Source organism: Notothenia coriiceps, unplaced genomic scaffold (genome assembly GCF_000735185.1).
Source record: "Notothenia coriiceps isolate Sejong01 unplaced genomic scaffold, NC01 NC01_scaffold00037244, whole genome shotgun sequence".
Lineage (NCBI taxonomy): Eukaryota > Metazoa > Chordata > Actinopteri > Perciformes > Nototheniidae > Notothenia > Notothenia coriiceps.
Window position 1 is genome coordinate 16,908,923 of NW_011369945.1, and position 13,696 is coordinate 16,922,618.

Genomic DNA, 13,696 nt, shown 5'->3' on the forward strand with positions numbered 1-13,696 from the left:
TGCTTCTTTATTTTGCACAAGTTTAAGTAACAAAACAAGGATATGTCTGTACCTTCCTCTGTACGGCATCTCCCGCCACTGATGTGTGTACAACAAGGCCGTAACCATGGAGTCAACATTAGGGGGGACCAAAAATTAAATCAAAATTTGAATACTAATTTGCTGCTATTCTAAAGGAAAATATATAAAAATTCACTAACACATGGGACACTTTAAAACCTGTTAAACCTCATAAAAACAACAATATTCACGAAACTGTGTCTCAGGCATAGGTGTAGGAAGCGTCCTCAATATCGGTGGGACAATTTGACGGGGGGTGTATAGGCAGGTGGTAGACCTCAGTAGGGGGGTCCGAGGGCATGCTCCCCTGGGAAGATTTTTTTTTTTAAATGTTGAAGTTAAATGCATCAATCTGGTGCAAAGTTAGGCACTAAATCTATGGGTACATCTCTCAACACCCATATGAAACAGAACTGTGAACAGATTTACTTTTTCTTTATGCATATTTGACTAATCACTCCCCTAGCTACTATTCCTGAAAAGTTCGGTTTTAACATCAGAACCACAAGTTATTTACACAAAGAAGCTAAACCAGAGGGTTCATTTACATTATCATTATGAAAGAAAATAATATAGATTACTTTAGAGCTAACTAGAAAAAGATACCAGAACTGATGGAGGGCAAATTAAAACATGACTGACCTGCTTGGAGCATCAACGCTAACTGAAGCTGGACTCGGACGCGCGACAGCTAAATACACCCACCGGGTACAAAATAAAGATATGCATAAACAAACAAAGGCGGAACCAATTTACATATGAAAAGAATATATCATTTTGGTGAAGTTCACAATAACAGAAAATAAAGATTTTCAAGTATACAAATAGCCAAAATAAAAAAGTCATAGAATAGCAATTTTATTTAAAAAAAATTATATCAGTTAGGCTATATATTGGGGGGGACATATTGAGCGTATCTGAATATTGGGGGGGATGTCAGCCAATCATAACAGTATTGTAGGAAAATAAGAGAAACACAAAAACTTAGCTCCCACTTGACCGTTAACGGAAAGAAACAAAACAAAAAAGCAACACCAAAACATGCCATGTATTGAGTCCATTTCTGATATTTTCAGGATCCATAATGGCAGTTTCAACCAGAAAGTGGACATATTTGTACTCTGTGGACTGAATTTGATTTCCATGAGTAGTGTTGCGACCATTGAATAGATTGATAGATTGTCTATTGTCGCTGTGCATTATATAACTCCCAGCTCATTGTGGACTGCAGTCATTGTCCACACTGATGCATTGTGCTACAGTAGCTCTGTGCAGATTGAAGCTTTGAGTCGCAGTAATGAGTGAAGACAGTTGTGCTGATTAAAACTGAAGCATATTTTCCCATCAGACAGCAAAACAGAAAGTCTGTGTGTGTGTGTGTGTGAACTGTCTCTGTCTCTGTCTCGTCCTGTCTCCCTGCTTCAGTTAATAGGTCAAACAGGGGCTGAAAAGAAGTCATTTCCGCTTGACTGCATCCAAAATCTCTAATTACAGAGTCAACACACACACACACACACACACACACACACACACACACACACACACCCACACACCCACCAGCTCTCAAGCCCTTATCTCTAACCTCCCTCACTTGGAATAATTTGCTCAGAATACCAACCCCACGCTGGAAAGCAGAATGTGTCTATCACCAGCACACTTGGCTCTAGATAAAAAAGTGACCATGCAACAGAAATATATACTGTCAGCCTTTTATAATAAGGTGAGTGTGTTTTGCTTCGTTGACTCTTAGTCCATGGTCAGAAAACACTGTCTGCTAAATGCATGCTCTGCAGAAGATGACAGGTGATTGGTTGTAACCCTAGCTCTGCGCTGACTGCTCTAAAAATCTGAAAAATGCTTTTAATTCAGAAAAGACAAGGACGTAGAAATGATTCCACCAATGAGAGCAGGATGCAAAACAAATGGCCAAAAAGTTATTAAAATAAAACTCATTACTGCGTTAAATCAAGTTTTTATAAGCTATTCATTTTTGGGGATGATTAATATGGTCTATTCCATGAAAAACGCAATTAAACAACACATTGAGTTGGTGAAGCACTCAAATGTAATTAAAGTCAGATCCACTCGTGCTTCACATGATTATTAGGTTATTAGGCTCCAACCCAAATCTTTTAATTACAGATTCACAGTCTTAGTTCTGTTTGTGCTGTTCTTCCTGACCTTTGCAGCTTTAACTAAATTGCTTTGATCCTGGATTATATGTTGAGGTAATAAAAGTATAAAGTGTATCTTCTTCATGTTTATCTGATGTTATAGTTTACTTTGAATCACGCTCCGCTGTCAGTACTCTTGGGCATGTTTGTGATTTGCTGCTAACCCCGCCTGTAGGAGCCGTGAAACATGTATAGTATTATGTTTTGTTTTAATATAAGATATTTATTTAAGCACTATTGATTGGTTAGCTTGGGTCACATGGATATGGGCGGCACTCATTATAATCCTGTTCGCCTGTGTGAGGTGTGTGTGGAAGAGAGGGTGACAGGGTCGTTGTACCTTTTGTTGACCGCAAGTTGAATTATTGCTTTGATTAATAACAATGTACATGTCCAAGGAGAATAAGTTGATCATCCCAGTTTTCATTAAACCACATTATTTTGCAACAGAGTTTTTGATCTCAGCAAGTACTTTTTTGTAGCGTGTCACACAATATGAAACAGGCCCGGCCTCAGCCTCTCAGCGACTTTGTTTGTTTCCTGCTGTCCCTTTCATGTGAATCCCATCGTAGCCGGACTTGGTTGACTTACCGAGGTTTGTTTGTTAGGGTTAGTTAAGCCAGATAACTCAACACAAAAGGATTCTGAATAGTGGCTCAAGCGTATCAGACACATTTTTCTCCCACGTCTCACCCAGTCTAGTCTGCATTTATTCACACTGCAAGTCTATTTTCCCACAATACACGCGTTAATGCGAGGTTAATACCCATAGAAAGGCTGAGCAGATAAGAAGGTTTGCCTTGTTTAACACTGAATGGGGCGACTCATTATTCTTACATTGAGCGGCCTCAATGAGAACAGGGCTTCCAGTGGAGATAGCTTTGTAAATGTATGTTTCATTTACAGAATGAAATGACAGAGTAAAAGGGTATTAAATGGCCTTCGGTTATATGCCAATGTAATCTCAGTCATGGGGGAGGACTCCATGCACTGCACACTGCCGTTCTTCCTTTCTCTGACACACTCATTCCACCGGAAATAACCTCTCCTACCATCATGACCCTGAAGAGATATTGCCTTTGTCTACTTTCATGTTCATAAAAACACACCATGTGGTTTCAGGACTACTTTTTTGTCTTCCTGTTGTGTCTAATGGAAGCTGGACCTCCAGGCGCTGACAGATAATCAGAGCAGAGAGGAAAGTCACTCGGTTTTCACAGTTTTCCGACCGCATTAACCTTATTGACACATTCTTCTATAGTTGATGACATTACTGGCACTTTGTTTTAAGTACTTTTGTCGAACCATTTAGCGAATTATTTTAATCACATTATTTATGAAGTTTGAAGTTTGCTTGATCAGAATAATGGTATTTGGATTTTGGATAATGAGTTTTCTCTGGAAAATCAACCAGAACGTAATAAATCATATTGAACATCTAGTTCATTCTTTCTCTTTACAGTAGCCTATATATGTAAAAACTGACTTATAATAACTTATAATGACCACTTGCCTAACTCTATCTCTTGCCTCCTGTTGTTCATATAACTCATGGAGCACTCTGCTGTAGCTGGCAGACCGACAGCAGCACAGTGTTCACAGAAACTTTTTTCTCTTGTCATCTAGTTGTTACAACAAGGCGAAGGCTTCTGACCCAGCCACAGCAAACCGTCAGCGACTGATTTGTGAAACTAGCTCTGTCACACGCTCCCACACCATGCCACCAAATGAAAAGGAGCTACAGAACCACACAATAATGATGCTAACACTGTCCCAGACAGCAATGCCCACAGAACTGGAGTCTGCTCTGAGTCTCTGGTCTGCTCCTCTGTTCCCTGGTCCCAGGGGGGGGATGTGTGGTGTTGTTTCACATTCAAACATGTCGGAGTGCATTTGTGAACCTAAGAACCCAATATGCAAGATATTGTTTGTATTAATCATGATTGAACCATACATGCACTGCAGCAAGCCAGCTAACTACTAGCAACAAGGGACACTTCTTTAAGTCCCTCCCCCAAGACAAATACTTATGCGTATTTAACGAATCGAGCTTCACAGTGTTGGCAGTTGATCATTCCTAAATGCACCTTTTGTGGCTTTCTTTTCAATGCTAATTCGATGTGAAGGGGCCAAAACACAGCATACTTGACTTGACAGTCCATGATATTGCTGACGCAGGTTTGAAATCCGGCCCCCAGCCCCTTAACACGCCCCTCTATCTCCCCCATCCAAATGAAGGCTAAATTGGTCTCAAAAAAGGTTGTTATTCCCACTGTGAGGGGAAGTAGCTTTAGCCAAACTGCCAGGCATAGAGACAAGGAGAATAACGGCAGAACAGTAACGTAGATTATTTCACAGCCACATGCTATACTCTCTATCAGAAGGAAAGTACAGGTTCAGAAATGAATACAGTCGATTTGACTCATAAGAGAAATATCACTTGTTTTCTGGGCTCTGACTTGTGAGTTGGATTGTCGTGACAAACATACAGCTGCTTTATATCACACACAGACAGGAACCAAGAGTGTAATGATATGGTAAGAGACCCCTTACAGAGTGCATTTACCGTGAATCTATTACAGTGATTTGCTCTGTGACTCTCACTGTCACCAGAGTGTTTTATATAATGCCGTCACAGTACTCTAGCTGTACTTATACACACTATAGGAGCCCAGCTGACAGACCCTCACCCTCCTCTGTCCCTGTCTCTGCTGCACTTTAAACTCTGTTTGTATAATTGTCATGGCACAATAGCTGTATCAAATGTTCATCCCGCTGCTGGCAGCTCTCAGGTCCCATATCGTCTGCCAGTGCAGATAATATAACTGTTAAAGTGTTCTATTGGTTCCAAAAAAGTAAAAAAAGAAAAATTGTTTTTTATCATGAAGCTACAGACTCGGAGAGAAGAAAGAAAGAAAAACTCATTTAATAAATGCATAATATTTATTGCAAAAAACGTATTCTCTGCACCCTATCATCGTATCTAATGTTGTTAATGGAAACATGTATAGCTGGCCCTCTGTTGGGCCTTATTATGGGATGCATCCTGAGCACAGTCATTAACCTCTCACCTTAAACTCTGACTGGAAACAACATGACTGACCTCTGACCTTCACCCTGACCTTCTTTGTTCCAGTCTGTGAATCAAAAATGTCTTAATAATGCAATTTAAAGCCAAACTCAGAAGTGAATCCTCCACCTCATTCTGTCTCATCACATTTTTCATCTTCATATCGTAATCAGCGACATCTTTTACAGAATACCAAACGTAGAAGAGGCTCTGGTCGACCAAGGTCTTTATTGTGAATGAGATGAATGTATTCATCCCCCCCGCTGCTGCTTGGATTGATCCTGGGAAAGTTTGGAATGGTTCCCTCCTGGGATGCTGCTGCTCCGCCCGCTCCCTGGACGGGCTTTTAGGGGAGCGGCTCTAATTGTCATCGTCGTCGTCGCACGCCTCCATCACGCAGCGGCAGCTCCCCCTGCACTGTGACTTAGACAGAGAAAGTGTGTTAGTCTGACGTCACATGAAGTATATTTGCTTTTAGAAGGTGTCTGCATGTACAGATTTTCCTGTTCAACGGAATATAAATAGTATATGTTGTTAAACTGACCATTTTATACCGTACATGCCAGCGAGACATGGACATGTTGACCGCAGCAGGTGGGGATTAAACCCCTGACCCTCTGATTGGTCGACGCCGTTATTGGACTAATAATAACACAGAACAGGAATTTCATTTGACTTTGGAGGATGTTGAGCACAGTGAAACACAGATTATGACCGTTTATTACACATTATTTAAACACTAACAGGAACAACAGAAGAAGACAGACAGGAATAAACAAACAGTTTGAGCTCTGCAGTGTTTAAGGACTTGTTAGTGGATATATAATATATCTAATATCACCCTGCCGGGGGTTATTTTTTCTTTAGTGACCGTCTCATTGCACATTATCCCCTACATTTAGAACTTGAGGGTTAACGCTCAACAGTAAAAGCAACAGTTATTCATCTTTATCTGGAGCCCTCCATGATGAGTTTCACACAATGTGAAAGTCAGGCTGTATTGATTTCTCACTCATTTGAATAGTTTTCTGTACAGATCACCGTAGCTTGAGTGAGCGGATCCTGCAGGCTGCTGAGCCAAAGCTGGAGATAGTTAATGATGTCTGTTGGCAAGCCTGAAGATAAAAGAGTTTCATGGAGAGAGAAAATGTCAAACACATCTTCTGCTGGCCTTTTCATCTCATGTCTAAACTCAGAATCATGTCTGGAACTTTGGTGTGCAGCGAGACAAAGCTTTCTAGTAATGAACACTACGGCAGGGAACAACATGCAGGAGCAACTGTTAGTGATTGGCTGATCTTAAGCTTTGATCCGCTTTCATGATCACTGTGTTTATGGCTCATGTCTTGATCAGAATGATATGCATGTGGTGTGGGAAGATGGTGGTGGAAAGCATGGTGTAAGAGAATATACAGTGCATTGAACCCTTACCCGGCCAACACAAGGAGTTCAATGTCAACAAAAAGCAGGCTGAAACAGAAAGAAATCCCTTACATGATAGCAAATATCATGGAAGTGTAGGTGTTTTTATTAAGGTATTGAGCTATATACATTGAAACAGAGCTTTATACCTTGAACATGTCACAGCACGGTTATTTCTTAATTGCAACAACATGAGCTGTGTCTTGGATAATGGACAAACATCTTATTTAGGGTCAGGTAGGGTCCACTAAGTAACACAACATGTAGAATGTTATTATTGCTATATCTAAAGACAAGCAGAAGTGAAAGTGTTTAAAGCAAACCTGATGGTGCACATGGGATGTCTGAAAGGATATATAACATAATGTATGTGTTGTTCAGCAGTCCCCTGTCGGATTGGAATGAGCTGTGATTTTGTTCGAGGAGCAGATAATGATTTCACCCCGGGGTGGGGTTCAACACTTAATGGTGAACCTTTTAATGTTGATTTTTCCTCTCGGCGTGTTTTTTTACAGGATGAGGGCTGCGCTTCTGCTGCTGCTGCTGTTTCTCACTGTCGTCTCTGTCAGCGCTGCTGGGGGAAAAAACAAAAAAGGTACGATTCTGAAATCTAAAAATTGCCTTTTTTAAAATCTAGTATCCCAAACTTGTTATGAAGTCATATTTTTACCATTTACATGTGAATGAGGACCGTGTGGATAGCAGCTGACAGCGATATCAATAATAAAGTAAAGAACATTTTGGAAAATACTATGTGTATTTGCCTTGTCTTTGACTGTGTGTTAAGTACAGAATTATTTTCACAATATGGTTAGCCTAGCATAGTCAATAGCTTGGCATAAAAGCTGGAATCAGGGTAGGGTAAAAGAGGTAGCCTGGCTGTTGTTCATCAAGAGAACATGCAATGAACAGTTGTTTAATGGCTGAAGTAAAAGAAAAACAAATGAGTTGCTTTTGATTCTCCTTTGCATATGGCATAAAAAAATGAACTAACATAAGTAAATCGTTTTTAACACTGAAGAGTCACAGTTACAACGATATGTCATAGACATTTATTTATTGTTTTGCATAAATATCTTCTGAAATGTTTTGTATTGTCATGTTTTTTTCAGCATATAAGCTAACTAACTAGCGTAGAGAGTGATATGGTGAAGATTTTAGCACTTAAAAGTACAAACACCCAATCTTACCTGTTCCCATTTACATTTCCATAAGTCTCAGTGCACATTATGTTTGTAGACAGACATAGAACCCTTACACTGTGATGCACTCAGCTGCTACATGGCCACACATCTCATTAACCAGGATGTTTTCCAAGCTGCGAATAGCATGTTTTCTATCGGTTAAAGAGAGAACACCTTATAGAAATCAACAGAAAGACATGTCTAATAATATACAACCTCTGCTACACATTTAGGTAATAACTGGTGATGCATTTTATTCCATCCTCAGAGAAAAACAAACCCTCGCAGTCCGGGTCAGAATGCACTGACTGGCGCTATGGCAACTGTGTCCCTAGCAACGGGGACTGTGGAGCAGGGTTTAGGGACGGGTCATGTGAACAGCAGAACAAGAAGATGAAATGTAGGGTACCGTGCAACTGGAAAAAAGAGTTTGGAGGTAAACACACACACACACACACACACACACACACACACACACACACACACACACACACACACACACACACACACACACACACACACAGGCACACACAAGTTTAAATGGTGATTATTTCTGGGAAAATTAATCTGCAACTAGAATTAGCTAGTTAAATTAACTATTTTACGTAGGTAGCGTGTTCTATACACAACTGAACATCAGCAAGGGAGGACTCTTTAAAGTAGAGACACTACATACTGATATACACCTGAACATCAGCAGGAGAGGACTCTTTAAAGTAGAGACACTACATACTGATATACACCTGAACATCAGCAGGAGAGGACTCTTTAAAGTAGAGACACTACATACTGATATACACCTGAACATCATCAGGAGAGGACTCTTTAAAGTAGAGACACTAGATACTCAAATGAACCTGATCATCAGCAGAATATGGCCCCTTTAAGACAAACCACTTCATTACCTGAATGATCCCCAGCATGTTGGTCCAGAAACAGTACCTGCAAGCACCTGTAACATATGATGCAACACATTGCAGCAGTACCCGTTCATAAACACATACCTCTGTCTGGCTATAATCATACAGTTTGTGTTGACACTGTGTCTGGGATGATTCAACTCTCAAGATTCAGCCTCAAATGTTTATGACATACTTTGTGTCTCGGATAGCTCAGAGGATGACCATGGGTGTTGCATTGCTATGGAGGTTGATTTTCTCCTTTAATTGGAGGAGACCTGCACTGCTAATGTCTTATTTTTCCCACAACAATTTGTACTGTACAGGGTTTTTTCAGATGGAACAAACTGGATCAGTGGTTGCCTAAAGCAAAGTGGCTTGTGCTCAAGTCAAGATTAACTTAAAGTACATTTTCACATGAAAGCGCCTCAACACAATTTACAAGACACAACGAAAAGTACTACAAGGAAATGAAAATGAAAACTTAGTACTATAGGTGGTGGTAGGTTTTATGTTTTAAACATTTTGAGTAAGGAATTCAGAGTTCACTTTTTGTGTAAGTTGGACACAAGGATTTCAATGTGGACACCAGTGTGACCATATGTTATAATTTTGCCTCAGATATCCAGGATGGTCAGCATTGAGTATGAAACTATATAATCCCTGCATCTACATTCTATGCACGGACAATGCATATTTTTTTGCTGTTGCTACACAGCAGCGTTTTGACAGGGGTCACATGTGGGTGTTGCAGGGGTGGAGCATTGATTGGCCTGGTTGAGGTCAGTCAACTTCTGACCCGCTCCTTCAGAAGCTTTCTCTCCAGACACATACAGGTCCAGGTCACACATGCTTGCTGCTGTACGACGCAGAAGACTAGATTTAGTCAGACCTTTGGGTAAAGGATAAAGGTACACGTAGCAGTGATTTTTGGTTCTCTGAATAAAATGTCCCTGGCCCTCAGGCAAAATAAATCCTGCATGGGAGGGACCGGACGCAATTTTTGGGAGAAGTTCCATAGAAGTAAAACTAATCATCAAATCACCTTATCCAGAGACTGGTCACACAATGGAGATTCTGAACCCCACTATACTATCCTATAATATACTATACTATAATATACTATACAATATTATACTATACCAAAGCATACATTACCATAACATACCATACGCTATACTTTACTGTACTGTACTATACTTTAGAAAGTTTTTTAAATATTTGTTTTGTTGTTATTCATGTAGAGTTGACTTATCTAAAGCTGTCTGTTCTCATCAGATCAATATGATGTTAAATGAATCTTAAGGGACATTTAGACTGTGTCCATTTGCAGCATTAGAATTTAAGGTCAAATTGTGTTGCCTCCTTCTTATGATAATAAAAGTAAGGACTTGTTAGTGGAAAACTAAACTTAAAGGTAGGGTATGTCATTCATTTCAGAAACACTTTTTGTTATATTCCATGGAATGCTCTTAACATCCCGATAGCAATGAATACATTAAATGCGCTGACAATAAATACATAAAAAAATTTCATCTGTGGAAACCGTGGCGCTGTAAAAAGCACGACCAATCACCTGAGCCAGCCGGCCCGGCTAAAGTAACTGGATGGCCTACCTGCCTGTCAGCCTTCCATTTTATCTCGTGCCCTCATTGGTCATGTGCGCGTTCGTGCGCGTTCGTGCGCGTTCGTGTGTGTTGGAGGAGGGGCTCTGTGAGGAAGTGGCAGATTTTTTCCGGCTGTGTATTTTCAAATTCTAGCGCACTCGAGCTGGTTTCTCCAAAATTACCTACCCCACCTTTAACAATTATATACGCGTTTTATGATATTCTGTGCAGGTTACACTTTGTAAATATGGAGGGATGTGTAAAAAAATAGAGCATAAACAAAGCTACCATTGCTGCAATGCTATCATGCCTTCTTGCATTTTTCAACAAAACAGAATTATACCTTGAAGGAAAATCAGTGTAAGACATGGTCAATCCAAATTGGCATGATCAACAGCAAAATAAAACATATTTTCTGTGAATTCCGGAGGTTATTAAATAATAATTAATCATGAATCAGTGCAGACCCATGTAGTGCTATACAGGTCAGGTTGTACTTTGAGATCAGCTGTTGTATATATGCGCAACGGTGAGATCTGTTTAATGAGCAATACGAATGAAATGTATATTCTAAATATGTGAAATGTCTGTTTGTACTGCCTTAATTTCTGTGTTCACAAATCTTCTCTCCCTTCTAGCTGACTGTAAGTATCGGTTCGGCAGCTGGGGAGAGTGTAATCCAAGCTCTGGCTCGCGGACCAGAACGGGGACATTGAAGAAGGCTCTGTATGATTCACAGTGTGAACAGACTATCTCTGTCTCTAAACCCTGCTCTGGAAAAACCAAGACGAAAACCAAAGGTAAGACTGGCACTCACCGTCATAATGAAAAACATTGTATTTGGGTGATTGAAGGTCGTTGCATTAGTAACATATTTGTAAAGTGATTCTACAGGTAAACGTTTGACCTGGTCGTCATCTTAATTTGGCGTGTCATCTTGCAAAATGTGTTCATTAACAGGAAACAGTAAAGTATTGCTGAGGCTAATAATAATGACTTTTGTTTAGTTGATTTGATGGCATAAATCATATCATACTGACAGTGATGAATGCCAGATGTCACTGAAGCCATCAAGACATTTTACTTAAAATATCATAGTCAGCGTAGATGAAAAGTCTTTAGGAAAAGTAGGTTTTATAAGCCATGTACAGTCCTCAAAATGTGTTTTCTAATAACTTTGATGAAACCTAGCAGCACTTGTACACAATAAATACTTTTCCAATGATAGACAGCTGTTTGAATTGAATATGCTCAATGTTCAATAACTAACCAGCATTTGGTGAAATAATAATATCATTTTTTTTCTTTTCAGGAAAGAAGAGAAAAGCCAAGGGAAACTAGTCTGTGGCCCCAACACTTCTACACTTATAGCCTGAGTATTATACACCAGTTTGAATGCACACTTCATCTGACATTACGTATTCTTCTGGACTTTTTACAAATTGTAAGTGTGCATTCATCTCTAGATTAGGACTAATAAAGTGATCATGACCAGTGATGGCCAGTGTTCAAACTGAATTTTTCAGACTGCATTTTTAAGACCACCAAGCTAGAAATTCCTTGAGATATTTCAAAAAATGTATTCTGTTAAGGTATTCTCTTTCTCAAGCCAACACATTCTCATTTTAATCTCTCACCATAGTGACTTGTAGATGAAAGGGAATGTAGAATATAAGCGTTATACATTTGCCTAGGAACCACACAAGCCCCAAGTTATTTTATAATAATAATACAATACACAGACAGCAAGTGAAAGATAAAGAAAGGTCTGACTAACTGAACAAATGTTGACACTGACGCTGCTTTCCATGGTTTGAATAAAGTGAAGTTGAGAATAATCTCAAGACTATGGTTTTTATCACTTTATATTTATATCACGTTATGTCATTTAACTTAATGTATGCCTCCATGAGTCCTTAGGATGATGGTGTACATAATAACAAATAACAACCATAAACAATCTTACTTAATGTTAGTGCATTATAAGCATCTATTAAGTGTCTTATATTAAAAGTTAGGTTTTATCAACTTGTTATTTTAGGCATGACACTGCACAATCAGAATTCAATCATTCCACATTATAAAGCATTTAATAATGGCTTTTTCCCATAGTGTATTATAGTTTTTATGGTTGTTTACATACAGTAGTCATTTTAGATTGCCGTATAATGCATTACAGTCATGAACAATGTGTACTATAATCTAATACTCTCACCACCGTGTGACCCTTGCTGAATCAATGATATTACACTGTGAAATGTGTGGAGATGGGATGGATCTTTTCTCACTGTGTGGAGCTTTTGATTCTGTTAGACTCAAAGTTTATAACGCCCCCCGCGGACACATAATCCTTGACTTTAATGTCATGCTATGTTAACAAGCCCTAAAAACCTGCATTTGGAAATAAAATGTCGTGCAATAAAGTTTAAGAGGTGATTGTTATTCTTATTAGGTGCAGTAACTTTATAAGTCCATTTCCCCACAGTAGAAGTACAAATGTGTCCCAAACAACTGTGAAGTGTGTTCAGCCATATAGCTCAGAGTGGAAGATGTGTGGTCTGTAGAGCTGAGGTTGTGTGTTAAATTCCTGTCTTGGGTCGACCATAAAGACAATTACTTTGAAAGGTTATTATATTTAGACGTTTCTTTGAGATGTCATATCGATCATGGACTTATGAGGGAGCTCAGTAGAGCTGATGTTGAGTATTCGGTTTTAAAGTCCAACACCCTTAATAAATGAGTCAAACATGCAGAGGTTGTGACACAAACTCTACTCAGATCTCATGGTATAGGGCAGGGGTATTCAACTAAAATTCAACGAGGTCCAGTTAGAGAAAATCTCCCCATGCAAAGGTCCGGAACATCAAAATGTCTAACTTGCTTTATGAATTAGTGTGATATGTATTGAAGTAGCCTGTAGCTTTATCAACGTCTGCATGTAATCAACAACTGACTGCCAATCAAATAAAGAAAGAACAATTCAAAAACAACAATATTTATTGTCAATTAACATTGAACTCTACAGATATACAGTAAATACTGTGGATATGTGTAATGTTCCTCTCGGGCTGCATTTAAAAATAAAATAGAGAAAATAAATTTAAAAAAAATTAAGTTTAAAAGTTTCTTTCTTTCCCTCTTATATTGCAGTCCCTCACTCACTTTGTTTTATTCAGTGCGATAATTGAGCTGGAGTTTGTCGTGCCAGGAGTTTAAATCTGGGCTGAAATGGTGTCAGGGCCATTCTCATACGCACATGCAGGTGCTCATTGCTTAGCCT

The 13,696-nt window shown here is 39.2% G+C and overlaps 1 protein-coding gene across 1 annotated transcript in view; it reads left to right on the forward strand.

Annotated features, from left to right (window-relative positions):
- The window catches only part of mdka (midkine a), a 66,696-nt gene extending 53,857 nt beyond the window's left edge, over positions 1-12,839 (forward strand). Inside the window, exons 2-5 of the mRNA XM_010793768.1 lie at positions 7,242-7,321; positions 8,179-8,346; positions 11,055-11,216; positions 11,729-12,839. Of these exons, the coding sequence (XP_010792070.1) occupies positions 7,243-7,321; positions 8,179-8,346; positions 11,055-11,216; positions 11,729-11,757 (438 nt within the window). The 5' untranslated portion in view covers position 7,242 and the 3' untranslated portion in view covers positions 11,758-12,839. The remainder of the gene's footprint in view (positions 1-7,241; positions 7,322-8,178; positions 8,347-11,054; positions 11,217-11,728) is intronic.
- Positions 12,840-13,696: the final 857 nt, after the last annotated feature.